The sequence below is a fragment of the Exophiala xenobiotica genome (assembly GCF_000835505.1).
Source record: "Exophiala xenobiotica strain CBS 118157 unplaced genomic scaffold supercont1.5, whole genome shotgun sequence".
In the NCBI taxonomy this organism is placed as follows: domain Eukaryota; kingdom Fungi; phylum Ascomycota; class Eurotiomycetes; order Chaetothyriales; family Herpotrichiellaceae; genus Exophiala; species Exophiala xenobiotica.
Genome location: NW_013562490.1, coordinates 3,087,137 through 3,114,545, shown reverse-complemented (window position 1 = coordinate 3,114,545; position 27,409 = coordinate 3,087,137). Strand labels below are relative to the sequence as shown.

At 51.4% G+C, this 27,409-nt stretch overlaps 11 protein-coding genes across 11 annotated transcripts; 5 read left to right on the top strand and 6 right to left on the bottom strand.

The window, feature by feature from the left end:
• Nucleotides 1-1,123: 1,123 nt before the first annotated feature.
• PV05_08946 (uncharacterized protein) lies at nucleotides 1,124-1,604 on the top strand (the record flags this gene model as incomplete). The annotated part of the gene is made up of 3 exons (XM_013458496.1): nucleotides 1,124-1,248; nucleotides 1,307-1,379; nucleotides 1,437-1,604. The coding sequence occupies 3 exons, from the start codon at nucleotides 1,124-1,126 to the stop codon at nucleotides 1,602-1,604; spliced, it is 366 nt and encodes a 121-aa protein (XP_013313950.1).
• Nucleotides 1,605-4,012: 2,408 nt separating this feature from the next.
• Nucleotides 4,013-4,834, top strand: PV05_08945 (uncharacterized protein; the record flags this gene model as incomplete). The annotated part of the gene is made up of 2 exons (XM_013458495.1): nucleotides 4,013-4,086; nucleotides 4,318-4,834. The coding sequence occupies 2 exons, from the start codon at nucleotides 4,013-4,015 to the stop codon at nucleotides 4,832-4,834; spliced, it is 591 nt and encodes a 196-aa protein (XP_013313949.1).
• A 759-nt stretch (nucleotides 4,835-5,593) lies between these two features.
• PV05_08944 (uncharacterized protein) lies at nucleotides 5,594-5,953 on the top strand (the record flags this gene model as incomplete). The annotated part of the gene is made up of 1 exon (XM_013458494.1): nucleotides 5,594-5,953. The coding sequence occupies one exon, from the start codon at nucleotides 5,594-5,596 to the stop codon at nucleotides 5,951-5,953; it is 360 nt and encodes a 119-aa protein (XP_013313948.1).
• Nucleotides 5,954-6,347: 394 nt separating this feature from the next.
• On the bottom strand, nucleotides 6,348-8,902 carry PV05_08943 (uncharacterized protein). Its single transcript, XM_013458493.1, has 2 exons — nucleotides 7,220-8,902; nucleotides 6,348-7,111 (listed from the first exon to the last, which is right to left on the bottom strand). The coding sequence occupies exons 1-2, from the start codon at nucleotides 8,588-8,590 to the stop codon at nucleotides 6,683-6,685; spliced, it is 1,800 nt and encodes a 599-aa protein (XP_013313947.1). The 5' UTR covers nucleotides 8,591-8,902; the 3' UTR covers nucleotides 6,348-6,682.
• A 485-nt stretch (nucleotides 8,903-9,387) lies between these two features.
• PV05_08942 (uncharacterized protein) lies at nucleotides 9,388-10,161 on the bottom strand (the record flags this gene model as incomplete). Its single annotated transcript, XM_013458492.1, has 1 exon — nucleotides 9,388-10,161. One exon carries the CDS (start codon nucleotides 10,159-10,161, stop codon nucleotides 9,388-9,390), a length of 774 nt encoding a protein of 257 aa, XP_013313946.1.
• A 602-nt stretch (nucleotides 10,162-10,763) lies between these two features.
• Nucleotides 10,764-11,642, bottom strand: PV05_08941 (extracellular protein; the record flags this gene model as incomplete). Its single annotated transcript, XM_013458491.1, has 1 exon — nucleotides 10,764-11,642. The coding sequence occupies one exon, from the start codon at nucleotides 11,640-11,642 to the stop codon at nucleotides 10,764-10,766; it is 879 nt and encodes a 292-aa protein (XP_013313945.1).
• Nucleotides 11,643-12,720: 1,078 nt separating this feature from the next.
• PV05_08940 (uncharacterized protein) lies at nucleotides 12,721-14,324 on the bottom strand (the record flags this gene model as incomplete). The annotated part of the gene is made up of 2 exons (XM_013458490.1): nucleotides 12,721-14,034; nucleotides 14,097-14,324. 2 exons carry the CDS (start codon nucleotides 14,322-14,324, stop codon nucleotides 12,721-12,723), a joined length of 1,542 nt encoding a protein of 513 aa, XP_013313944.1.
• Nucleotides 14,325-14,635: 311 nt separating this feature from the next.
• Nucleotides 14,636-16,458, top strand: PV05_08939 (uncharacterized protein). The gene is made up of 2 exons (XM_013458489.1): nucleotides 14,636-14,875; nucleotides 14,930-16,458. Exons 1-2 carry the CDS (start codon nucleotides 14,684-14,686, stop codon nucleotides 16,079-16,081), a joined length of 1,344 nt encoding a protein of 447 aa, XP_013313943.1. The 5' UTR covers nucleotides 14,636-14,683; the 3' UTR covers nucleotides 16,082-16,458.
• PV05_08938 (uncharacterized protein) lies at nucleotides 16,439-17,966 on the bottom strand. Its single transcript, XM_013458488.1, has 4 exons — nucleotides 17,727-17,966; nucleotides 17,551-17,667; nucleotides 17,154-17,367; nucleotides 16,439-17,028 (listed from the first exon to the last, which is right to left on the bottom strand). The coding sequence occupies exons 1-4, from the start codon at nucleotides 17,751-17,753 to the stop codon at nucleotides 16,910-16,912; spliced, it is 477 nt and encodes a 158-aa protein (XP_013313942.1). The 5' UTR covers nucleotides 17,754-17,966; the 3' UTR covers nucleotides 16,439-16,909.
• Nucleotides 17,967-18,185: 219 nt separating this feature from the next.
• Nucleotides 18,186-20,773, bottom strand: PV05_08937 (uncharacterized protein). Its single transcript, XM_013458487.1, has 3 exons — nucleotides 20,583-20,773; nucleotides 18,606-20,526; nucleotides 18,186-18,554 (listed from the first exon to the last, which is right to left on the bottom strand). Exons 1-3 carry the CDS (start codon nucleotides 20,603-20,605, stop codon nucleotides 18,387-18,389), a joined length of 2,112 nt encoding a protein of 703 aa, XP_013313941.1. The 5' UTR covers nucleotides 20,606-20,773; the 3' UTR covers nucleotides 18,186-18,386.
• Nucleotides 20,774-20,929: 156 nt separating this feature from the next.
• Nucleotides 20,930-27,233, top strand: PV05_08936 (uncharacterized protein). Its single transcript, XM_013458486.1, has one exon. The coding sequence runs from the start codon at nucleotides 21,108-21,110 to the stop codon at nucleotides 27,093-27,095; it is 5,988 nt and encodes a 1,995-aa protein (XP_013313940.1). The 5' UTR covers nucleotides 20,930-21,107; the 3' UTR covers nucleotides 27,096-27,233.
• The last annotated feature ends 176 nt before the right edge of the window (nucleotides 27,234-27,409 follow it).

Here is a 27,409-nt window from a genome sequence, read left to right as displayed (position 1 = left end):
CGACTAAGTTGCATCAAGAGACGGATTAGAAGGGATATAACAGGTCTTTGCTCCAGAACGAGACCGTGAAAATCATTATTCTCCAGTCACAATCGGTTGTTATACTCCTCATCATGGATATTCATAGTGCTGACATGTCACGAAAGTCGATTACAATGCCGATCTCAACGAGGACTTTGATGAAGACTAACTTGCAGATGGCGGCCCAATAATCACAAGTCGAAGCGGATGTGGACTCACAACATTGGAACGACAAGGTATCTGCACCCACGAACTTGCATACCAGTACCCGCGAATGGTCCGGATGATGGTTCGGAAGTCAAATCTTCCAAGAGCACTGGGATAGCCCGTTGCTGAGTCGGACGTCCCAGAGGGCTACAAGGCAACTCCCCAAGATTGTGCACGCTTTTCCGGTCGAGAGAGGCGCTCCTGTCCTGCTGGCCAAAGTGCCATACCTCTTGCAGCATGTTCCTACTGGCTCTTCCGTCGCCGACGGTATTGTCCATGACCGAAGCCCCGAGCAGGTACGCATACGACATCCAGGGAAGTCTATCACGCCATGCCTTTAGATTATTCATCCTATAGCGCCAGCTAGAAAGAACCCGGAAAAAACGTAACCTTAAAATCCTCATACCCTTCCCCCCGCTTTGATTGCCATAGCTAGAAGTATGCTTGGCCTTCAATGACCTATCGAGGGTTGGGAGACAGCTGTCAGACAGGTCGATGTCCTGATATTTGTCGTTGGCAAAATATTATATATATGAAAGAGTGGGCAAAAAGGCTTGGTCTTTGACTCCCACTCCTGGCCAGGTGGTCCCATCCTCGTGTCTTGGGCTATGCGTCCCGAAACGATGTGGGTATTCACATCAAGCCTGCAAATCCACGCAGTCCAAGTCGAAAACAAACGACAGAGAAGGTGGTGTTGCGTGGTTCGAGTATTGCGTGAAGCGGCTTGAGCTGAAGATTTTATCCTGGAAGGATGACAAAAAGCGGTCGGACTTGGCTGTTAAGCTGGTCGTCTTCGCCGCTTCTTTCTTGACCAACGGTGGTTGGAATTCTCCAGAGGCTGCAACGTTCCAGTATCGAGTGCCCTCTGAGTCTCGTTCGGACGAGGTGATGTCCGATGCTCCAGACGAGACCCCAACGAAGCAGTCTCGGTCGTCGCCAATGGCGTGAAAAAGGTCTCGGTCGCACGGAGCCTCCCCGGTTCCGGGAGGGATACCAGATGACAGTTGAAGACAAGCTTCGGTAAGAGCTCCATCCTGATATCCAGCCGGTGCAGACTCACCTGACTCTCTTGGTACAGCGAACGCTCTTGGCGTACATCGGTCAAGGGTGGAACCAGAACTCGCTGCTGGACCTGCTATCGTGGCAACAAGGTACATCTCCACGAAACCCTACGAGCCCTAGCTCTAAACTAACACTGCGCGTGCCAGCAATTTCCTTCTGGTGACCAAGCCGTCCACGGCGCCGAAAAATTCGTGCTCTCGCCTGCGGCAAGGCCGAACCATCTGAACAACCACCAAGCCCTCTTGCTGTTGGAGGCGTGGCTGGAATGCCTGCTTTTCCTGGCTTCTATGTCCACAGCTAAAGAGATGGTCTGATCGAATTTGCTGCTACGGTGACTCGATTCGGCGACTCGATTCGGCGACTTCTGGAAGTTCACACTCTGGAACCTAAACCTGCCTCTCACACGGCGTTGGGGCCGAAGCTACAGATGCAGACATTCTCCTGCGGCCGACATGATCTCTCACCAGCCCCTAACACTTGATCGAACTGCAAAAGGCCATTGATGCTGCTACTGCAAATCTACCTCAACTCCTCGAACCGCCTTTAGACTCAAGAAAGGAGTTGAAACATGCCTTGGAGCCTCTACTGAGTGCAAGAGACTACAGACTGCCACGCCTGGCATCGAATCGGAATAGGAGTGACCTGGTCGGAAGATCGCTTGGGGAGTTTCTGGGAAACTGAATCCGCTTGGTGAGTTGCGTTCAGCCCAAGGGGCGTCCGAGAATGCAGCAAATGACTCGGTCATTGTTGATAGCGCAAGAATATTCAAGGATGGATCCCTTTCTCGCGGAAACACGTGAGAATCAACCGCAATGCAACATGGGGCCACTTGACAGAGAAACTCGACTTCGGCACCTCTTTCGACGTCCACTTCTCTGCTCAAGGCCTTGTTTCGGGGACTTGTATCCTCGAACCGCCTATCGTCAGCGAGTGCAGTCTCAGTATCCTCGATCTTGCGGATTGCGCCTCCGAACTCCCTTGCACTGCACTTCGAAACAGGAAGGCAAAGATCCGAACATTCAACGTTCATCTTCGCTCAATCGGATTTTTTAGCTTTGGAGAGCAATTCAAGGACGATCCAAGAGCGTGGCAGCTAAAAGGGAAGGGCCAACGAGGCTTGAGACTCGGTTGGAGAACAATCGACCCGTCATTGATCTATGTACGAGTTCTACGTAGGTACTTTCAGAGCGGCACCTACACGGCATGCCCTCAGCAGCGTAAGAAGTTCGTCAACGACTTTGAAAGACACCTGAAGAAAGGTTTCCCGGCAGCAAGGTGTCATCAAGCAACCTTAGCTATAAATCCTATCCCAGCGCGCCTCACCGTCAACAATCCGACTGGAAATCCGACTGAATCAAAGGCAAGAAGAAGCCCACGAGGTGCGGGCTCTGTCTAGATGAAGGAGAGGCAACCTGATCCGCAGATCGACCATAGTACGAACCAATCCAAAAGCTTCTGAGTATCCGTGAGGAGTGTCTGTTTAGGACTCCTCTTCGTCTACTTCCGGAGTCTGAACCCTCGGCAGGAGATCAAGTCTCTCTTTCGCCGTCGAAGCCCACCAAGGCAATGAAGTAAGTCTGAGAGACTGCTTCCGTGCCGGTCTATCAACTGACGAGCGAAGTAGTTACTCTCCAAGTACTCATCAACGAGTCTCCCCCAACCAGCCTAGCCGAACAACGTCACCAACAGCCCGTGTTGCACTGGAACGACAGCCTTGTGGATGATGCAGCCAAGTCGGACGGCAGAAGTTCATATGTGGGTTCAAAGGACAAGGCAATGCTCAACCGAGATCGAGAGCTCCAGATAGCCAGGTCTTAGGCTGCACGAGCCATCGAAGGGGTCGAGAAGACTATGCGATGGAGCCGTTCGAACCAAACCGAGAAGATTAAGGCCGCACGACTCCTGAAGGGCGAATAATTTCGTGATCCTTCCGAGGATAATGTCCGTTCCGAACTTCGTCGTCACAAGACGGGCAAGTCTGTGAGTATATTGATTACTGTTAGTCAATAACTTGTCCAATCCGAATACGACTATCGGAAAATTTATCTGAACGGTCTACACGAAATCAAATCTGTGACCCCTCAAGCATCTGACCAGAGAGAGAATACATGGGAGTTGATGAAGCCTCTAGCTATGGAATCCAGCTAACGTTCACTTGGAACACCTTTACATCAACTTTGTAGAGGTGTGGTTGCCACGGGTCCAGCAATACGCAAAGCGAATGGTGGAATATACCAAGGATCTTCGGTTGCACCATGCCCAAGCTCTTCAGACAACAAGCAGCACACCTGCATTTTGGTGAGTTTCCTTACTTACACCTTCATTTACTACGCCGATCTCAACAACAAACATCTACATCGTCGAGTTCAAATTTCGAACGTCCGAGCACGATCATTTGGGTACTGAGCTTGCCGATATCGTCGAGCGTATAGTGACGGAGCAAGAAAGTTCTGCAGATCAACTGAGCCAGCCACGATACACCTGGTTGGCAAGGCTGGACCGAGGGACATCGATGACATCGATGTATCATGGTCGAAAAAAATCTGCGGGAAGAAGCTCAAGAATTCGTCAAGAAGCCGCAATACCTCTGACGGTGATGGCATTAGCTGGAACAACGGCAATAGCTGCACGCACGCCTACACCGCTCGATACCTTCGCGCTTTTAGGTTTCAGAATCACGCAACAAGCACTGACTTATTATACTAGATGCCTAGAAACAACAATGGCGGCAATGGCGGTCGGCGGGGTGGCGGCTTTGGGGCCACCAGGGAGGCCACACGCCACCGTGCGCTGGCCGTAAGTATTATACACTTACAGTTGTCCTTTCTCGTGGTCTTCGATATACTGACATTATTTGTTGATAGATGCGATTGACAAGGTCGCTCGGTACGAGCAGGGCCTGGAGGTATGAACCATCGAGTCTCTTTGAATCTTCAACCAATATATTCTAAAGATGCTCGTGCTGATTTGGCCGAGCTGGGTAATTACCCAAGGACCTACTCTTTTTCGTCTGCTAATTCCTCGAAGAGGAAGGACAGGCCGAGGATGCGGCGGAAGTGCTCAGTTTCCGCCGTACTCAGAAGAGAAATACCGGCCAGCACTACGAGACGCTCCGAACGATCCAGAAGCCAATAATCCAGAAGCCAGTAATCCAGAAGTCAGTCAAGTCCACGAAATCTTGGCTTCTCACCGGGTTCGCATAAAGCAGCTTGAAGTTGACCAGGTCCGAATCAAACGCCAGCTTGACGAAGTCGACGACAGGGATAAAGTCAACAACTCTGGGCTCATGAGACATTCCCCCGGGTTCTGCTGTTGGTTCTGCTTATACCCGGAGACACAGTTTCATAATTTGAGTACGGGCCGGGAGTTTGTCGAGGTTTGCAACGGATCGGTCCCCTCTGTCTATGGCACGACCAGTTTTGAAGATAACAGTATGCCTCAAGATGATGAGGACAAAGGCAATCTACTATTTTCGATGGACTTGTCGGATATACACAGTACGATACCACTCGCTCTGGATGGAGAGCTAGCCTCAGAAGGCTAGGATAATCATGGCCACTTAGAAGAGCAGCCTGGTGAGACGCATGGCACATTGGAACGAGCTTCATACGACAATTTCAGAGGCGGCATGGAGCTTGTCCCAGACGTATACCCACTATTCAGCCAACCGCCAGAGACATGGCGAATCTACTGACAACGAGGAAGCGAATGCTGAAGAATTGATGGTTCGGGCGGCGTGCTCTGATCAACGCTGGGACGCAAATGTCGATAACGGAGAGGAAGCTAGTGATTTAGCATACACGAAGTCAGAGGACAAGTTCAGTATACTGACTATTAAATAGCTTATTCTGCACCACAAACAACACCCAATACCCTTGCCGTGGATAGGGTCGCGAGCACCCCACTCGTGGACTATACTGAGAGGACTCTAAAAGAGCTAGGGATCAGCCCTTCTGAAAACCGGATGATGCCCGAAGCACCCGGAAACCGACCCCCTTGAAGGGGCCGGGTTTGCCGTGAACGAGGTGAAACAGTATAAGAAGGACGGAGGGTCCTCAATGAATTATACAGCACCTGTACTTGATATCTCGAAATCGTTGTATCATACATGGGAGTCAGTAATCAGGGGGCTCGGCTCCCTGGGGAGTACCTTGACACAGCACCTTGACACAGCACCTTGATACAGCACCTTGATACAGGATTCGAAGTCAACAAACCTTCGAAAACGGAAAGAACGTAAAACGTGGTAACGAGACATTCAGCGACTTGAGAAGAAGCCTTTTAGTCATCGGTGAGTCTGCGGATGACTGGAGATCCTCAATCACCTGTGTCGTCTAGGACCATTTCTATGTTCACTGGTCGGAAATCGCTTTCTATTCATGAAGAAGAGCAAGAAGTCCAAAAAAGACTATATTCCCAACAGCACCACCTGGCTCGATCGTCAAATATTTCCTGGACAGATGTCGTACACCTAGGGGGCTTGCGGTCAGGGATGGTCATGAGAGGAGAAGCAGCGAAGACTCATGCCGGTATGAGCTACGCCTTAAGTCGATCCTCGAGAGCCTTCAACATTCAGCTCAGGCAATCTCTTGGGAGAAGATCCGGACAAGGACACTACAGAATGGTAGCAACGATTCTCCCTGCTGTTCTTTCGACAGAATAAAAGCAGTTTCCAACCTCCTCCAGGTCATTACGATTTGAAGAAGCCCTCACCACACCTCACTTTCGAATCCGCACCCGCGTCCGCCTTGTCCTTGCCAGACAACCTGATAACCACGACCTCACTACACGCCCGTAGCGAGCCTGTTGGACCTGGGCCTCTAGCACCGGTGGTGGCTAGGGAAGACCAGTCGTACGCGACATTAACACAATTGGCATTCTATACTAAACATACATTACACTACAACGTACATCCGGGTTGTCTCTCAAACTACACTACAATTCATCGGGAGGAAAACCGGATGACTCTGGGATGGTGGCATTTTCTCTTGTCACAGGTCGGTCCCGATCCAGATCGCGGACCGTTTTGTCGAAAATTGATAACATCAAAGAGGCGAGGTCTGAGGTCTCGGTGCAATGATGCTTCTTCTGCAGCGAAATGTTGAGCATGCAAGCTGGCACGCATGACACCATTGGAACGAGCTTCCACCATATATACATATACATACCTGTAAGGGGGTACGGATGATGCAACTTGTACTATTTTGATGGTACTGTACATCCACGATATTCTCATGCTCAGTAAAATTATATCTGAGAACCAAGTTCAGGACAGAATTGACCAAGAATTACTCCCGTAAAGTTTTCGAATGACATTCCATAAAGTAGTAATCATCCCTCCGTACGGAGTACAAAATAGTCGAGATCCGTGTCCGGAAATAGTATAAGTATATCAAGAAGTAATAGAATAAGGCGCCACATTCGGATCCAGCGCCTGCCACACAAACGGCATGCCCTGGGACAAGCCATTCTCATCGAACGTCCGCGCCGCGACCTGCTTGCTGAAGGCCTGCATACTGGCCAAGAACGTGGCCGCGGCGCCTTGCGTGACGTTGTTCATCCGGCCCAGCATCGCGGCGTCGTCAAACATGTGCATCAGCGTACGATCCGTGCCGACGAAGAACGGGCGCGCGAAAAGGGTCGCGAAAGAGAATTGCTCCTCGACCTTGACGAGCGGCGGCAGATACTGCGCCAAGTCCGTGGCCCCCTTGGACGTGGGCGGTGGCTGGTACAACGACGGCGGGTGGAACGGCAGGGTCGAACTGACCGAGATCAGCTCGTTGGTGTTGATGGTATGGTGCGATGTCGAGGCGAGATGGGCCTGCGAGGTGGGAATCGGTGGTTAGCTTAGCAAGGCAAAGCAAGACAAGGCAAGGTATTGCGTGGGCGGAAAATTTGGGGTGGCCGGGGGGATCATGTTACTACTCACCATGTGCGTCAAAGCATCAACAAGGGCGCTCTTCGTCGTGATGGAAGGGAAGTCGATGCATTCAGCTGGGCCTTGGGCCTCCTTCACCCACGCTTGAATTTCCTTGTCGGCCACAACATCCGAGTCTTTGGAGTAGTATGAATCGACGAAAGATGTCATGAAGGCATGGATGGCCTTGTAGATCGTTGAAGCATCTTCGTAGAAAGGGAAGCTCGTCAACGCAGGGCCGAAGTCGGAATTGACCAGTCCACGAGTCTCGAGGTCGGTCATGAAGTAATTCGACTCGAAGCGGCCGCTGCCGCCGTTCTTGTATAAATCGGTGGAGTACTCTTGGGCCGAGATGCCCGTGTACGCGAAGACCTGATCGACAACTGCGCCGGGGAGGAACAGAAGAGTTGCGGCCAGTGGCTGGATGGCGTAGACCTCGTACATGATACGATTCAGCAAAGCAAGGACGGGGTGTTCATCGCTCAGAGTGCGGATGGCGGCCAGGTAGGCAATCTGCACGACTTCGTGGGTGCTGGCAAGATGGTTCCATTGCGCATACCAGAAGTCGTTGACATTGTACATGATCTTGGCGAGCAGCCAGTCGTCCGGCTCGTCGTTTGGCGTGTAGATGAGGTTTGATCCTACGTTGGTGCGGATGGCCAGCGGCAAGAAGTCGCTGGACGTCTGATTGATGTAGAAGAAGGCATCACATGCGGCCGAATGTCGATCGGTCGGTGTGAGGTTCTTCTGATCTCGATAGTCGGCATAGAAGAGACGGCCGGCGTCGAGCAGTTCTTGGAGCGTCATGCCCGTGATGTTTGTCGCAACATCGTCGTCGATGGTGAACTGCAACGTATCCGAGGACGGATTGAGCCTTCTCACCTGGTACGGGCTCAGCGACAGGCGCTCCATGGAGAACAGCAGGTCTTGGGTGTAGTTCGTCAGGATCCCCGGGACCGGGCCATGCGGGAGGAAGGTCTTCCAATGGCCGTCGTACAGCAGAGTGTAGTCGTCCAAGGTCTTCAAGCCCTTGTACTGGAGAACGGATAGCGTACTATCTGCCGCATCAACAGCAGTGGCCGCAAGTACAGGCGCCTCGTCGAGCTGAATCTCTACCTGGTCGGCCGCAACCTTGGCCAGGCCCAAGACACCGGTAGGAAAGTAAGGTCCGCCGGCGACGGGTGGACCATACAGATAGCCCAGCTGTTTCGTCGTGATGTCCAGTGACCTCGTCAGGGAGCTGGAGTCGTTCTGCGGTAATGTGTATGGATCGAGTGCCCGGTCATGCAAAGTCGGTGATCTGCGTATGGCAACAGCAGTGACCTCATGGCTGCGGAGTGCAAGCAGGTATAGCAGACATGACGAGAGCGACAGGCGCTTCATGATCAATATCCGGCTACCCTCGCTTGTGTAGAGGTCCCTGGAAGATCGAGGAACGGGCGCCGCCACGTCCAAAAGCTCGTTCTGCACAGTGCGCAGCCTTTTGTAGCGCGGGGCCCCATCATTTGTAGTACTCTGGGCTTTGGCATGAATTTCGGTATGGTACAGGTTCCGTTGCACTACTGCCTGAGTCCTGTGACGATCTCCCGGCAATCGGCCTCCTGGATTGACGAGGACATGCTCGCGAAACCCTGCGTGGGCTTGAAATGTTGACTAGCTGTGTGTGTTGATTGTGATGCTGACAGTCGGCTAAACACAAAAGGGGGAAGATGAAGGATTCCTCATGATCGGAGATTGCGTTTTGAGAGTGAAGGGCGGCTTGAGATGGCCTTGATGGATCCCTCTATCCCTCTTGTGGCACAAACCCAGCGATCCTAATCAAAAGGGACGACGCCGTGGTTTTGAAGCACCAAATTCAGGAACTCTCCCTTTTCGTCAGTCTTTTTTCAGCACGAGGCGTAAGTCTGGGATTTATGGAGAATCGTGTACTTGTGTCCATAGGTATGCTTGCGTCGCCGATGACTACCGAGCAGAAGCTTGACTGCCTCGAAGTCCAGGACCCAGCAGCCAGGTGGCCAGAGTGGATCAACCCATATGGGGGGTGCTCAGGGTGATGGGAGTATCCCGTGACATACAGTAGTACGGACGCCTTTCTTCATTGCTTTGTACTATTCTGTACCACCCTTACTGCTGCCAGATTCAGCCATTGTTCAGCCATTGTACCATAGTAGTACATTGAACTACCCAGGTCCTATTATATCACACTCGGAGTCCTCCTCCTCTTTCGACGAGATCGAAATAACATCGAAGTCGCGTTCCGATATCATGGTAAAACCCAGTCCCTCAAGGACCTCGTCCTCATCGAGATCGATACCATTAACCAAGTCAAGTGACTGAGGTCCACGCTCAGGCGCATCGACGATAGCACCTTCAGCTACCTCCTCACCACCAGCCGCTTCCTCATCCTTGTCCAACCGACCGGGGCCATCACCACCATAAGACTGCTCCTCCATATAATAAGGATACGGTACATGAACCTCCGACTGCCCATCCTCAACCTCAACCTCATCGTGCACAGCCCTCGCCTTGACTTTCATCCCCCTGCCCAACCCTCTCAGCTCCCACTTTGCGCTTCTCTTCTCACGGATTTTCTTCCCTCTGTGGTGCCGTCGGTCGAGAGGCCATATATCGGTCTCGCAGTCCAGAAACATATCGCGCTTCGTCCAGATGGACACTTTCAAGTGCCTCGGCACAGATACAAGTGGTCCACAGGCGGGATAGATTGCCGAGAAGGGGCCATATGTTTCCTCGAGAGCAGTGTGCGAAGTGGGTGTGGATGCGAGTGAATGATAAGGCTGACCAATCCAACTTGGATGCACGCCGCGATAGCCGTAGTATTTGGCCGACTGTTTGGCACAACGGTTTTGGGCGTGTCTCCTAGAGCGCAGGTCGCGATGCGTCTCTGCTCCATCTGGAGGGTGAGTCTCGGAAATTTCGAGATCTTGGGCTTCCATGGTAAGCGCTGGACAATGTGTGCCTTTGGAAAGCACAGTGGCGGTTGCGACAGGCTCTGACGAATTTATGCCTCCAAGGTGTTCTGATCTCAGGTTACCAAGTTGAGTAAGATGTTGCGGGAAGAAATGTCCCCACTATACTCCGTATACCAGGAAGATCTCTAGGAAAGGTAGTAGCAGAACCAGGAGATGATATAGCAATTACCCATTCAAGGGGTCGACGACTTGTTTCTGGACCAAGGAATGTAAAAGTCGTGCAACCAGTCTTTATGTGCCAGAATACTCCGTACGCGTGAGTTACTGAGATGAAGTCATTTGGTTTGTAGGCCACACGAGCACAGCCTGCGAAACTGGAAGAACTAGGATGCTCATTGGTGCTGGCCGGATGCAGCTGCGGGAAGGGCCAGGCGGAGTTTCCCAGGGCTAGGGCTTAAACAATAGGCGTAGCCGAAGGCGCCCACAGCGCCCAATGTCAGGTACTGTAAGTCGTCTTTTCCAACCAGCATCCAATCTGCGATTTTAGCTAAGTACAAGTCGACAATAGTGTCGTGAGTATGGTTGAGTCACCGAAGCGTATGGCTTGCGCCTCGACGTTCCAATCCTCAACAGGTCTCGATCCAATCGTCTAGGTTGATGTTCTTCAGGATGGTCGAGAAGCCACCCTCAGCGCTGTTCTCACAAAACTTCTTCATCGTCTTGCTGCTCACCGGCTTATTGTTGCTAGTCTCGGTGCCCTTGGGATACTCGACATGAAAGACCGGCTTGTCGTGCTGTATGAACGTGGCATACGTGTCGCATTCGTCATATGCTACACACTGCTCATTGACACTCCATTCCATGCAATCGATAACACCGTCGATAATACCGCCAGCATTCTTCAGTCCGATAGAAAGCTTGCGACTATGCGCTTGGTTGGCGAGGAATATCATATAATTGATCGAGTCCACGTCCGTCAACCCCAGACCGTTGTCGTTGTCGTAGCCATCCACGTTGTCTGGGTCAACGCCGTCGCAGCCCTTCTTCACAGCCAGGTCGAGACGAGATTCCATGATATCTCGGACTTTCTGAGATCCGATATCCAACCACTTTTCGCCAGGCCAGTCATCGAGATCGTTACCTAGATCTGAAGCACTAAAGTTTGACGCATCCGGCCTCCAGTCCTCGTAGCTGCCCGCGGAGAAATAGCAAATGACCTTATGACCTTTACTTTTCATGACCTTGATGCTGGCTGCAGTGTTGTCGAATAGGTCAATGTCCCACACCTCAGCAGTTGAGGGGATGTTGGCTGGTGTTGTTACAGGATGAAGTAATTGGTAGTTCCATGATACCCCAACAACAGGTTGCCAGAGGCCTTTCGGACGTGATGAGCAGGTGTTTCTTTCCACGAGACTGTGTATGTGTTCAGACTTCGAAGGTCGTTCGGGAAATTCAGCAGCACAAGTTGCTGCAACAAGCAGGGTAACTAGGCAAATGGAGAACATTATATTCTTCTGGCAGTTGATTGTCCAGACCCAGAGACAGCAAGCAAAGTTCGTGTTATATTATAGGCAGAGCTCAATAGACTTCTCTCCTAATGTTGCTGCTGTCTGTAAACTTATGAGAGATAGCATGGTAGGTCGATATTATACTGTCACATCTTCGAGATAATAGTTCGTGCACGAGCCCCAGAGACACACCCCGCTTGCCCGTATGTAGACGTCCCGGCACAGGCGCAGTAGAAATGGAAATATATTCTTGAAATGTGGTCCGCGCTCAGAATAGTTTCTTCCGGGCCTGGACTGGGCGTTTTTGGGGCCATTTGCAGGCACCAACGAAATGTCCCAGCCTTGAAAATAGCCAATGTTCAGCCACTCGGAACTTTCATGATCGTGTTGAGGGCGAGAAATTGTGACTGTGCTCTCATCTCACAAACTCAAAGTCCATTGCGTAATCCCCTGAAGAAAAAGAAGAGCGCCTAGAACTGGCAATGAATGGTGCTTTTCAAACGTCGGAAGAAGCGAAAAAGACCATGCTGGTCAACTGGCCATTGTATTTTCAACCTAGAGAGTGCGGAATTGCACCAAAACGGGCTCTCATGAGATAACGGTTGGGAACAGGAGCGTCTTGTGTGGCAGTCCTCAGGGCTGGGTCAGAAGAGACCTGAGGTTGGTACTTAGAATGGTTCCAGTATTCAAGGTGGATTTTGACCACATTGTAGATTGTGAAGATGTGCTCGCCGCAACGTCCAGTGGGGTTGGCTTGCAGTGCTGGATAGCAGCATGCCCACGATGAATATGCTGCAGAAGTCGAATGAAGTGCTGCTGGTTGCCGTTTCCAGGGTAGGGGACCCGTTGCATGGAAGAAACTCTTAAAAAGTAACGGTTCTCTCGGCGGGTTCTGGTAGCACTGCGGCAAGTCTGGGTTCGAGCACTGCTTGGACGGTGTGGACGTCGTGTCTGGCTTCAATGGTGCACAGCTCGGCCGCACGCCTGGTCCTCAACACGCATTACCCATTCAGAGGTCGTCTAAAGATGTCTTGAATCGTGAATCGTAGGACTAGTCTCTCGTGCGTCCGCCAATTCAGAAATCGTCATGGAATCTAATCTGATTGCTCAACTCTGGGAAATGAGCTAGAACAGATTTGTGCAGACTCCAATTTTCAGGATTGTCGATATGTGTCGTGAATGCGGGTGTAAGGCGACTTTTTTCACCCAGGTCGGCGCCCCCTATGCCTTCCACACATGCTTCATCGCCGAAAGGCCAGTTGGGGTTGAATGTATCGTACCTGAGGATATGGGCAAAATCTCGGTTGTACTTCAGGAAGGATTTCCTGAGTTGTGGAATATGACAGAGGTCAACGAACAGCTTGTGGTGCGGTACAACCATTTGATCGACCATAGGCCTCATGAGTTCAGGCATTAGCAGCCAAGTGTCGCGACATGGCAGGATCATCCACCTCATGAAGCAGGCTACCATATGAAGGGTGGTATATAAGCATGTTTGAGGCAACATGCCCTTCCAAGATTTGGTGAATTCACAGGCCCATGTCGAAACAGTCTGCAGGTCTTCGGGGCCTCGGTCGCGGAAGAAGAGCTCGGTTTGTAGTCCATCCATGCTAAGAATGGTCCTGACTGGTTGTCCTTGAGCCATAAGTGATCGGGCGTCCTCAATGAAACCCAGGGCTGCTTGCGATAAAGGATCTGCGATGCTCCCTTCGTCTAGTAGCAAAGGCGAACAAGCATACAGAGGTTTTTGTAACATGCTCAGCTGCTGTTGTTGTACATCCGCGCCCCAGCCGTTAGCTCTAATAGCGCTTGACATTGGAAGATTCCCAAAGGACTTGACAGCGCCAGGCTCCACGTAATTGTCCTGGTCCGACAGAGGACGCGGTTGTTGCTGAGAAGAGCTAGATCTGTCGGGAACATTTCCACCCGGGGGATTTCTTACGAACGCCAGATGATCAGCTTCTGGTAGGCGAATCCTTGGCCGGACAAGCTCGGTAATCTGAGAAATTTGCGCTTGCGGACTTGCAGGGTTCAATAGTGCACTCAACGAAGTCAAGCGCGACGTTGATGATTGAGCCGGATTAGCCAGAGCATCTGGAAGGCTTTCCAATGGTTCGTCCTCGAGGACCAAGGTGTCTGCAGCTGATTGTGCGAGGTGAGCTTCGATAGCTGCGACTGGGGCATCTTCGCTGATCAAATCCAGCAATGTCTGCGCTCTAGAATCCGAGCGTTGCCGCAACGTAGTGAGAACCTGGTGAAGAAGTCGCTGATCCTTTCGAGCCTTTTCGCGATGCATCTTCCGTCTCATATCAGTGTTTGCATCAAGAATGCATTCGAAACTATGCTTGATGCATTCTGAACATTTGCCGCCGCCCTGGTCCCCATCGCACTAATGGGGACGTTAGCAACAAATAGCAAACCAGTGGGAGGGGAGGGGGGAAAGCAGCATACCTTGCGCCTTCTTCGTCGGCAAGACGTGCAGGCTCGAGACGTGTGCTTGGTCGCTGTGCGTGTCGCTCGCATTGTAGGAGCAGTCTGGTTTCCTTGCGACGAGAGGTCAGGCAATGCAGCAGTCGTGGTTAAGTCATCGTGCGTTTGCACCTCGGGTTGTGGCCAAGGAGTCGTAGTCGGCTGCCGCGGTCCGGACGACGGCACATTCATATTGGAATATCCTGCCATCTTGCAGAGGGATTGATCTTCATGGCCTGTCCGATGGGCCAAGTAAAGGCGGGTTCATAATTCCGATGATACCAAGTAAGCGTGGACAGATGACCAGTGATGAAGCACAGCTGAAACTATGATCGAGGCCTGATGCCGGCAGTCGCCAAGTGTACGTTGGTGAGTGGGAGAGTTGGTGAACCCACCGCGGACAAACCCCCCAAGAAATCTCCCCGGCAGCTCCTGAGAGCCTTATGATCCGCCGTACCTCCTTATCGCGATAAGAAAAATTTATGGAAGTGGACTTGTTGGTTCACTCCGTCTGCGCCCCAGTCGACCTACGCGATATCTGCTTGACCTTCCCGTCAAATTCAAAGAACATGGCGAAAGCAAGGAAGAAGAAGAGGACTCATGCCCCCAATGACGACGCTCCAGGAAAGCCTGGACAAGGCAATCGCAGGCCAAAAAGCATGGTCATTCGCATGGGCGCCGGTGACATTGGTCCCAGCGTTACTCAACTGGCTAAAGACTTCCGAGCCGTGATGGAACCAGACACTGCGAGTAGGCTGAAGGTAGGTCAATCACTTATCTCGTGGCTTTGTGGCAGACGTCTAACTCAGGCACAGGAACGAAGAGCAAACAAGCTGAAAGACTACACAGCCATGGCAGGCCCTCTCGGAGTCACACATCTTTTCCTGTTCTCGCGCTCGAAAGCCGGCAATGTCCACCTCAGAGTCGCTACCACCCCTCGTGGCCCGACGCTGACGTTTCGGGTCCAACGGTACGCCCTAAGTAAAGACATAGCAAAAGCGCAGAGACACCCAAGAGGAGGGGGAAAGGAATTTCTGAATGCGCCTCTGCTCGTCATGAATAACTTCACATCACAGCCTACAGGAGATGCGAACGCAGACCCAATCAAAAAGCAGCTCGAGTCGTTGACGACCACGATTTTCCAGTCCATGTTTCCGCCCATAAGCCCGCAGGCCACACCTCTCAACTCCATAAAACGAATACTTCTACTCAATCGCGAGACACAGACAGATGGATCATACATCATTAGTCTCCGACATTATGCGATCACTACTCGACGGACAGGCGTTTCAAGACGAGTGCGCAGGTTTGATCCGAGCGAGCAACGACACAGAGAGAAGAAGACGGGCGCTCTACCGAATCTAGGGAAGCTGGAGGATGTGGCTGATTATATTCTCGATCCTGCTTCTGGCGGATATACCTCGGCAAGCGAGACTGAGCTCGACACGGATGCGGAAGTCGAAGTGACGCAGACAACCACACAACGAGTCTTGAGTAAGCGCGAACAACAGAAACAGCAGAATGGAGAAAAGGACAAGAAAAAGGATTTAGAACAAGGCTCGGGCGTGGAGAAGAGAGCCGTCAAATTGGTGGAGCTCGGCCCACGCCTGCGCCTGCGCTTGGTCAAAGTGGAGGAAGGCGTCTGTGAAGGACGCGTGATGTGGAACGAGTTTGTGACGAAGACCAAAGGCGAGGAGAAAGAGCTGGAAGAGAAGTGGGAGAAGAGGCGTAAGGAGAAAGAAGAGCGCAAGAAAGAGCAACGTGAGAATGTCGAGCGTAAGAGGCAGCTGAAGAAGAACACCAAAGCAAATGCTGGCCAGGCGGGAGAAGGAGAGGACGAGGACGAAGAAGAGGAGTGGGATAGTGATGAGCTAGAAGCCTGGGATGATCTGGATGATGTCAACGGTTCACAGGGCAATGCAGGTGAAGACATGGACGAGGACGAGGACGAAGACATGGAGGATTGAAACCCGCCATATCTCGATTGAAAGAGTCTCCTTCATGAGACAACTCCGCTATACTGAAAATCGAGAAAAAGGGCCACCTTTAGACTTCCACCCACAGAAGTCAGCTTCAGCGGTGATTACGGCTACTAGCACCGGGCTCAAGCCCGCTTGGGTCACACTTGACCATGACCGAGCTAACATTGCGAGGCAGCTCCGTTCTGGAAGGCTTTCAGGGTCACTGCCTGGAAATGATTACCTGATGAAGAGCAGCCTTCCTTCTGAATACGACACGGCGATCGCATGCGCAGCTCGCGTCTTATGTATATCTTCCAAGATGAAGAGGCTATGCTAATGGTCAGGAGAAAGTTTTGAAAATGCCATTACGGTCAGCAATAGTTGAGCGACCATCATGTCTTTCATTCATGATTATCTCTCGTCTTGCAGACGATGAGGTGCCGTCTATCTGTTTGATCCAGTTGATAGACCAGCATCTTTCACACCATCAGTCCACCTCAACCGATCCATCATGAATGGTATCAGACTGTCTCGGCAGTGCTCTGATAGTTTCGCTGGAGACCAGTTGAATCGACAGTCTTCTTCATTTCTTCATTTGCACAAATGCCGTATGATGGGCTGCCTTCTTTCATCGGATTCAATGCCTTGCTCAGTGTGGCCGCACAGTCAACTTCCATCTCCTGGCGTGCAGTAGTCATGGTTCGACCCGTTGGAAGAAAAGTGTCTGCACTGTCGTTCATTGTTGATGACATTTCTTCAAGCCATGTCGGTATCCTCAGGCTCCAACTCAGGCTCGAGCTCAGGTTCCTTTGCGGCCAGAAACGACAAGAGATCCTATTTCTTGCCACTGGCATAGCGCTTGACCCACTCTTTCGCCTCCTTCTCGTAACCAGCGCGGTCGTCACGGTACTGTTCGGCAATCTTGGCTTCGACAGCGTCGTCTGGGTTCGGTTCTGTATGCATAAACTCAACACTTTATTCTCGCGTTTTTTGAAACGGCTTGTACCGGGCGAGACACAGGGCGCAGGGTCAGGTCGTAGTGAAAGTAGTAGACGAAGAGGAAACATGCGTAACATACCTTTCAACAACTGTCTGGCAAACTCCAAGACGGCGGCCATCTTGGTGCTGGGCTTCCACTCGCTATCCTTGAGCATGCCGAGACACATGGTTCCACTGTTCGGGGGGGAGTCATTGCTGATGTTGGGGTGGTAGATCTTCGTGGCGAATGTGACGATTGGTGGTTTGAATGGGTAGGTTTGTGGGAGGGTAATGGAGAGGTCGAACTTGCCGCCCTGTGTGAGAGTAGCAGACGTTAGTAGATAGTTCTTGCTTCCATCTTTCGTTTTGGCGTTCACATCGGTATGATCGTGAAGTAGGGCCAGTTGGCAAGATGACAAATTTCTTTGAAGTAAGGTGGGACTGAAGAGCATGAACAAGGGCGAGGAAGAGGAAAAGGATGAGGGACATGAACACACAGCATAAGGAGAGCCCGCAGGTCCTTCCATAGTGACTTTCCATTGGAACAAGTTCGACTCGTCGGCCAGGGCAACTGAGATTCCTGCTGGCGGCGATGTCGTGAGTTCACCTAGTTCCTGCGCAGCCATGCATTGTTAGACACTGAACGTTTCCCATTGTCCGCGCGGATTCCCACCTTTGTGATCCGCTTCTGGCTCGACATGATGGGCTAAGTCTTTAGAACGCGCGATCGTGATTGATGATGATGATTTCACTTGATCAGTTTGCGGAGAAAGAAAAGATTGATTTGTGAAATGTCAAGACGGCCTGCCGTTGAAGTGAAAGACGGATTAGTATATGTATTGAGACTCGGTCAAGGCGGTGTTATGAACTGGGACTCTTATGCCAAGTCGACGAAGGCAGTGAGTTCTAAGCCACCAGGATATGAGGGCCTTCACTCTCGAGACCTCGGTAATGTGCGATATCAAGTTATACTCTGCCGGAGTCAGAAAGTACGGTCGAGGTGTAAGTGACAATGTGCAGTGGTGGACAGAATAAAATTGACGATCAATCCACACCGTTGTGACTGTCTCAACAACATGTCCATTAGTCGCAGGGGACACTTCCATAGAGAGGAAGTAAGACTTAAAGGGTACCAGGTATGGAATCGTTGTTGAAATCATTCAGGCTCTATTGAGCGTTTCTAAGGGGGACCCAGGGTACTTTTACCACAATTATCTTGTCTCGTCAATAGAGGAACGCCATCGCTCGAAGACCCTAGTCTCAAACATAACGCGGATCCAGCCCATATCACCCTGCCAAAGTATGTATTCCGCTTGCTCTCATCTGTTGCTGCTTATCCCTCGGTCCCACTACTTCTGAACGCAACACAGAGCTGACAGTACCCGTGGGTGAGATCAAGTACATGCTGTGGTAAATTTGTCGACTGAACGATGCTGCGGACTTTGACGGCACCTTCTTCTTCGATCAACTTTCGTATCGAGTAGAAAAGCTCGGGCGAGAACTAAGGAATCAGTCAACACCTGGCCACAGAAGCTTGCAGTCAACCACTTACCTCTGAGTACCACCTATATTGCCAGGTGATTAGGCGGATCAAGCATGCGAGTACATTCCTCGTGTCGCCCTTCTTCTCGTACATACGAAGAATACCCCTCATCGATTTGGGCGAAAATCTGATGTTCAGACATTGTTGGTAAGCCTCTAGTGCTTCGTTCGTGTGGTGCAGTCGTTCCGCAAGGTCCCCCAAAATCTCCCATTCCGCGGCTGATTTCTTGTACTGCATTTGTTGCTGGCGGTATTGTCCCATTTCAGTTCGCCAGATGGTATAGATCCGAAGATCTTCATATAGAACCATGAACAAATTGTCAAGCCATCGTTCACAGAGGCGTTTGTTCTGGAAGCCGGGATAATGTGAGTGGGAGGCATCGGCGTCCTCGCTGCCTGATTTGACTTCTTCTGCTGCGACTGTCGGCACAGGCTTCTCCATGGACTGGTCTGCTTTTATCTCAGCATTCTCTTTTGAGCTGCCATTGACTGAAGAACCATTCGGGCCCTCAGCAAGGGTTTTGTCGTCATCCACGGCTGACCCGTCATCTGACTCGTCCCCTCCGGATTCTTCAGCATTGGCAGGGTTTGTGTGTCCATTGGGTGTCCCAGACAACGCGACCGTGCTAGCATTCTTGCTCGACGGGGCTTTGGGTGTGACTGGATGATGCCTTTCGGACCGATATTCTTCCTCCATGACAAAAACATGGCTCCGTGTCTTCAGCAGGGCATCCCATCCTATGGAGGCGGCAATTCTGGTAAGCAAGCTATAAGCTTTCAGGAATGTCCCTTGGTAAGTGGCAGCCTGTAGCTTCCGCAATGATACGTGAACCTGATCGAAAGGCTCGCCTTGTCTGGGTTGCCCCTCATCAATCTCGTCCAGCGCGCTTTCTGGCAGAATAGGGAGGAGGACACGACTAGGTTCGGGCATTCTAGGTGAGTCCTTGTCTTGATATGAGAACATCGGGCAAGAATTGAGCGTCAGAAGAGCCAGGTCCCATTGCTCGAGATCGACATAAACTTCAGCCAAACGAGCCCATGTACTGAACTCGCTGGGGGCAGCCGTGACACCTTGCTTGGCCAGCTCAAGAGCCATCTCACCTTCCCCCTTGCTCTGGCAGAAAGCTGCCTGGCAGTCAAGGAGTGCATAATCCATAGGGACATCTTGCAATGAATCATGCAGCAGCCGAACAGCCTGAATTTCTTCGTCGCCTTCCAGGAGCACCCGAGCGAGGAGGGAGGATACTTCCACATCCTTTGTCCGCAATTTCTCGAAGAGATTGACCCCCGAAGCATGTCGTCCGGTAGTCTTGATGTATTTCAAGAGGCCTGCGGTGAGGTGATTCGTCACGACATTGGGGATTTGGATCTCCGGATCTGAGCCCAGCTGTCGTCCGCTGAAAAACAAGCTCTCCGCAGCTTCGAAGAAACGGTGTTCCTGCTCTGTGCTTGTGACAGGATTGAATCTCCTCACGCCGATGATCTTCTTTATCGTGTCTCCACTGCCGTCATCCGAGTAAGAGTAGGCTCGTAGGACTGCGCACAGGAACGTCTCCAACCAGAGACTGTCCGTCGCGACTCGCCTGTCTCCTCTTTCATCCACACAGTAGCTCTCCACACTGCCCGGAATCTTGACCTCCACTCTCATATCCAGGTGTGAGAACGCATTGTAGCAGCAGTACAACCCTGAAACCACCTTGTGTGTTTTGTCCGACGGATTAAAGGTCAGTGTGTTGACATAGGCTGCGAGGCTTGCGGAAGAAGAGGCGTCGACTCCGGTGACATGGTGATACACGCCGGTCTGTTTTGCGCCGGCTTTCACACTCTGCTTGACAAGATGTACAAGATCAGGAGGTCCCAGTTCGCGCAGGGCAGGTAAGCTTTCTGTTCGAGCGTCTACTGCCAGTCCAATTTCGTCATCTTCGATGATCCTGAAAGAGATGGTTAAAACGGCCACGGTTAACTCATTGCAGTGTCAGGGACTTACTCTGGGACCGCAGGCGCAAGCATGTCGGCGCACGCCTCTGGGCGGACTCGATGGCTTCAGGACAGATTGACAGAGCTTGTAGAAGGGACAACGTAGGAATATAACAACTTCTTGTGGACAAAAGGTGTCTTGTGAGGCACAGAACTTATTAACGACTGCACCAACACCTCCGTCGTTTACACTTGCCTGAGATATGGGTTCCAGCACCAGCATTGAGGGATCGCTGGAAGATTAAACGGCGCTCGCTAAGCCTGCCGTGTTGGGACATTTCCAGATTCGCGTTCTGGTGACTGTGTTAGCGCGTGAATGTCCTCGATGTCTACCGTTATTCCACTCCTTCATCCATTGAACTCTGAACACACGATTCATTGGGCAATTCCTTTCTATTTCCGCGACAAGATCGATACTCTAGGATGATAGTACGGGATCTAGCCTGATGTCAGAGGGGGTCTATTCTCCGCGACATGAGTTGGCGAAGACTCTAGAAGAACGCCAGACTAAGCCATATTCACAACAACACGAATCATGTCAGGCTTCACCGCACTCAACGTTGAGCCTGAGGATGCCTTCGAAGAGGAGATCGATGATACGAAGGAGATTCAACTCGAAGAAGCCTTCAAGCTCTATCAGAATGCCTTGAAGCTCCATTCGCAAGGCCCGGAATACTTCGAAGAGGCTCTTGCTGCCTACAAAGAATTACTACAGTCCGAAATATTCAAATTACCAGAAATCATCTCCGAATACACCCACGATGAAAATGAGGACGACCAGGCAACAGAGGTTGCTCAGCCCGATGCTGCTACAGTGCCACTTCTCCCGAGTAGCGCTGCCGAAAGTTCCGCGAGTTCTATACCTCAGCTACTCTATCTCGCCTACAAGAACAGGGGCCAGTTTGTTTTGGATGTGGCCCATCATGAACTTCCTGCCAAGAGAGGCTCCAGGGCTGAATTGTGCCGATATTACGCCAAGCCATGCAGTGAAAGCATCGCAGATTTTGCCAGGGCTCTTGAACGCGACGACGCCGATCTAGATCTGTGGAAGCGGTCTGCGCGTGTTGCGGACGTTCTGTCATCACAAAGAATAGCTCGCTTCTGCCTGGAGAGTGTCCTGGCAGGTGATGATGAAGACGCCGAGCAAACCATTGATGTGTCGGGTCTGGATGAAGCGTTCGCAGCTGGTGAGCTCGAGAAAGTGGTCGAAGTCTTAGAAGATGACCTCAGCCGCTTGCGAAGCTCAAATGTCAAGGTCAAGGATCCCCTGTTGGCTGCACTGCGGAAGACGAATGACCCTTATTCCTTCCTTCCCAAGCGTGCGCAGAGCCTCGAGTACCTTGACGACCGGTACAGACCCCTAAGCTTCGGAGTAGCCGCAGTTCCTTTGCGCCCAATTGCAGGCGATTTTTTCCCTCTTGGACGTGCGATCCAGCAGGTGATTTCGGACATTCTAGACGGCCCTACCACTCTTGGGTCAGCAACAACCGTCACAGTCTCCTTACCAGACACGCAACTGGACCATCACGACATAGAGATGAGCTTCCCAAATGCAGAGACGAGCAATGAACAAGGTCACGCGCTATCGGGCAAAAACTTGGAGATTAAGGGTGCTCCGGAAGCTGTTGCCAACGACGTGGCCATGGTTGAATCTCCTCATCAAGAGAGTCCAGCGGATGCGAATGCGCAGATCGGGGAACATGATCACGATGGAGCTGACGAGGCCGTTGATGAGAGCACGATTGAAGTTCGCACTGCTCCTTCCCGGCTGCCAGAAGACACACTTCAAATACCTAGGAAGCGATCTGCAACTGCAGCTGGAAACGAAGAACTAGAAGGCCGTACAAAGAGCAAGAGACTACGCGCAAGAGAATCTTTGGCTGAAATAACCGCACATGAAGATGAAGTGCAACCTGAAGACCCACAACATTTCCAGGACCAATTGGTGACGTACGAACAGGCCGACCAGGCGGCTTTTGATGTTGCCAACTCTTTGCTTGCAAAGTTCAATCTGAAGATCTACCTTTCTGCCGTGGAAGCCAGACAAGTATTCTGGCAAGGCAGCCAAGACAACGACGCTGAGGGTGGAAATCGCATGCCCGAAGATGACCTGATTTTGCTTGGGGATCTCAAAATGGCCTTGAAAAACTGGTCAGATGAGAAAAGTCAGGCTCTTATCCAGGGGCACGGCAATCAAGACTTTCCTGAAGGCTCGACAGGCATGTCTTTGTTTCTTCAGCACTCAAAAGCTACCAGCGCGAGGCGAGCTTTACCCCCGGCAGGTTCCAACGAATACGCGTTCTCCTCGACAGTCAAGTATATCAACGCACAACCAACGAACATCTACGATGCTGCTTATCAATGGTTGTTCTCGGCGTTGGTCACTGGGGAAGACTCCGACTGCCGCTTTGTGTCTTCCTACATGAGAGAATCATGGTCTGAAGAATTGAAACAGACAGTGGTCCAATTGGCCATGGCTATAGATTCCTATCTATTAGAGACTTTGCGCCAGAGTCATTCATCTCTCGCTGCGGACAAGCTGGTAGAAGCCGGTGTGAAGAACCCCTGCATTACGCGGTTCTTCGAGTTCGTGCAGACTCTTTTCGAGATACACATAGAAGTCCACTCAGCAATCAACAGTCCCGGTGGTACAGCAAAGGACGAAGTTCGAATTGCGCAGGGCGACCGCCTGCGAAGATGGGCAAACCTTGCTGACGACTTCATGCAATTATACCTCGACCGCGCTGAGAAGCCGGAATTGACTGATACTTTGATCTTACGCTTTATCTGGGCATCCACGACCCACGCCACTTTGGCGGAAGAAGTTGATAAGAATCACGTTGCGTTGTGCTTGGAGGATCTGAAAGCAATCTTGGAAAGAGCTGGCGCAAATCCAATCTATCTGCCCAACAACAACGCCATGCCTGTGATCTCAACGGCAGCTATTGACCAAGAAATCTCGCGGTTGAGCACCCTGGACTTCTTCACAAGTGTGTTTGACAGTGACAACAGTGACCCTGTGGCGGTGATAGAGAAATTGGAACCAATCCTTGAGCCACCGTCGGGAGTGTTCGACACCCATACTTCGGGGCCCGGCACTTCTAGTGGACATACTGCACAGGCCCAGCAATTGATGAAGTTCTTGGAGTCTGGCAACGCTGGTCTGAAACTGTTCCTCTGGAAACGCCTTCAAACCGCCTACACTGCAATATCATATCCGCCAAAAGTGGTTTCCTGCCTTCTCCGAGGAATTGAGACGAGCTTCAACGAGTTGTGCACAACCCGGCATCTAGAACTCGATGAACCCGACCGTCACATCTCAATGCTCAAGTGGCTACGGGATATTGACGAGCTCATGCTGAAGGTGGTTATCAAGCTGGTCAACGAATCTAATGCTTTCGAATGTGTCGATGAAGCGCACTTGCTTTCAGCGCTAAGTGCTGTCACTGGCATTGTCAGACTGCTTCATGGATTTGTCGTCTATGAAGACTCCGTAAGAGTCGGACAAACAACTGGACCACAACTCAAAGGTGCGGCGTCGTTCAAGCTATACGACAAGAGCAAGGATCGCTTCAAGGAAATGTTGGTCCGTGCGTGGACATTGCAGTATCTCCTTCTGAAAGAAGCAACAGAGCAGGATCCGGCTGCATACTCAAGAGCAACTGACGACTTAGCAGAGTACCTCGGAAGTGTCCATCATATGCTCGGCATAAGGCATTATTGCAAATATGGCAACAAGTCCTTCCTCAAGCTCGCAAAGAGTGAGTTGGGCGCTCTCAAAACCCAGCAGGATTATTCGGCAGACATGTCTCAAGTACTTTTTGACCTCTACCAGCTGCACTTCATCACAGGTATCGGAGATCGCAACCATGGATGTCCCACTGAAAATATGGACAAGAAGACTGCAGCGGCGCTGATACCGATCATCATGCAATATGTGGGTCAGCTTAACATGAAAGATATACTCAAGAGTGAGCTCAAGGGCACCATTGAGAAGATACAGTCAGCGTTAGGAGTGGTGAAGAGTACTCCGGCAGTTTCTCACAATAAGCGAATCATCTCGGCGTACCTGAAGTCAACCATCAACGCAAATGATCTTTATCAGTCTGTCCGCGGCATTGGTGATCTTCAGACACGACCTGTACAGAATGACACACAGAGTGCTGCCAGCCAGGGATGGTACTTTCTACTTGGCTACTTGGCTCTCGCGAAATACAAATCAATCAAACGGGTTCAGCCCACCCCCACGGATGATCTAGATGTCGCCGCCGCCTTCTTCCGGCAGGACTTGGATCATGACATCGATAAATGGGAGACCTGGTACCGACTTGCTCAAGTGTATGAGGCTAAGATTGAGGACGATCTGATCTGGAACTCAACGAAACTCAACGACTCGAGAGGCGACATTGCACTTCTTGAGCGTCAAACGGTACACTGTTATATCATGGCGACCGCTTTGGCGTTACGGATCGCCGACGACAAGACACAAACAGCACAGAAAGTAGAAGAGATGTTTGCAGAATTCGGAACTCGCTTGTATGCATCTTCCAGACCTCCTTTAAACATGGAAGCTTTTAGGACCGACAAAAATGTGCGACATATGAGCAGCATCGTCGATCAAACAATGTCGAAGCAGCCATACTACAAGCCTATCAGCCAATATACACTTTGGCATTTTGCGGAATATCTTCTTAGCAGGAAGTTCACTGACAAGCCAAAGCCGTGGATGACCCACTATACGCGCGCCAAATGCTTGTGGAAGATGTTTCAGAGTCCAGAAAATCGCGACCGCATTTCTCCGGAAGATGTCGTGGATACCATAGTTGAGGCACTCGGTGCTCTGCCGAAGAAAGAAAAGTCAAACGAGCCGGTGTTGGAGCCGCACTACAAGATCGTTTCGATTGTTCACAAGATGGTGAAACGCCGTGTCATCACACCAACCCTGGGCCGGGAGTATCTGCAAGCGACCCGCTATGCCCATGGAATCCATCTCTCTGATGATGAAGAAGGGGTCGAGTGGGAGTCCTACGTGCTCGACATCTTACACAAGCTGGAACATGCTGATAAGTCGAATTGGCATCATAGAATCACGGCTCGTGCTGCCCATGTGTTATACGACGAAGACCCTACCGTTGCGAATGCTCTAGGGGCCAAGTACGAGTTCACAAAACAGATCTTTACCAAGACCATGACCATACAAGTCTGGAAGCCGGAGTTTGAACGCCCTGGAAGACATTATGTCTACACCAGTCGGTACGTAACATTCTTCGCTCATCTACTCGAGCAATTGGGTGACCGCGTTAATCTGGATCAATTGGTTCGTCGCATTCGCCGGAAGACGACCGATTTCCTCGATCATGCCAAAATCTGGGAAGAAGTCGTAACAGCATTTGTCCGATCTCTGCGACGCCTTGGCAAGATCCCAGAAGGGAAGGAGAGATTGGTGTTTGACGGCATGAATCACGAGGAGTTCACCAAAAAATCCGAGCAACTGGAGAAATGGTCGCACGAACCTGATACGTCCTCGGTATATCTAGACATCATGAAAGATGGGATTGACCTGAAGCGGCTGAACAACAGCTTGATGAAAGGACCTACGATTGACGACCTGATCGGTGACTCGTACGCGTGCCTTTATGAGGAGTATGTGAGGCAACTGCCCGCAGAAGAACAACCACAACCACAGCCGCCTGTCCTACCTCAAGGTACCTTCATCAACATGACCACCGACGTCGCGCAGCCCGCTGAGGACGACGCCGAGCGGGCTCGTCTGAACGATCTCCTTCGAGCTCAAGGTGATGGCGCTGCCGACGGGCCTCTGTCAGTCTCGATTTCGGCACCGGTTGGCCTCGGTCTGCAAAATCCTCCCCAACAGTTGCAAAGTGCCGCTGTACAGCTCGATGCTGCACCTCGCGCTCCTGCTAGGCCTGGACGTGTAAAGACTGTCACTAGGCGTGAAATCCAGCGCAAGGCCGAAGCAGCGATAGTCAAGCCGCCACCCATTAAGACGCCAATCTTGGGCAAAAGACCGATTGTGGAGATACCTTTGAGGGTTGGACAGGATTCGCCCCTCGACAAGCGTCTCTTGGAAGCTAGAGACGGCGATGCGAATGGAAGCAAGGCTAGTTCGCGAAGAGGCAGCATCCAAGATAGTGCGGATGGCGAAGCTGACGAGGAGGAAGATTCTGGCAGCGATCTTTCTGAGCTCGGGGAGATGGATAATGAGAAGAAGCAGCTGATGACCGAGCTTCAGAAGGCCAGCGAGCGGGCTGAAGAAGAAGAAGAAGCTGATGACGCCGGCGATGATCAGGACGACGCTGCTGGGGATGATGGTGAGGATGGTAGCGGCGAGGATGATGATCAGCAGGAAGAAGAAGAAGAAGAAGAAGCGGAAGAGGAAGATGTTGATGACGACGATGCTGGTGGTGGTGGTGATGACGATGAAGAAATGGTCGATGCAGGAGACCAGATCGAAATCAAAGACTCGCAAGAAAATGCCGGCGAAGGAGAGGTTCAGGATTAACGTCGTCATACTACTGGGTTCACTGGTGGGAAGGCTGATTGTATATGTCTGCTCAGGCCCTGAATCTCGCACGGCGTTCACAGTTTCAATGTCCACACATTAAAGACAGCTTCATACCAGGTTAAATTCCTCCTAGAATATACATCTTCGCCGCCGCCTAACAAAGGTCGTATCTCACAGCTAATCCCATCCCCCATGGGCGAGGGAGGCGGCATTGTACAGTATTCACCGACCAATCGACTGTAACAAGGCTGCGAGGCTACGAGGCTGAGCGACATGAAACTTCTTCCGAATATCTGCCGGCGCATTTAAAT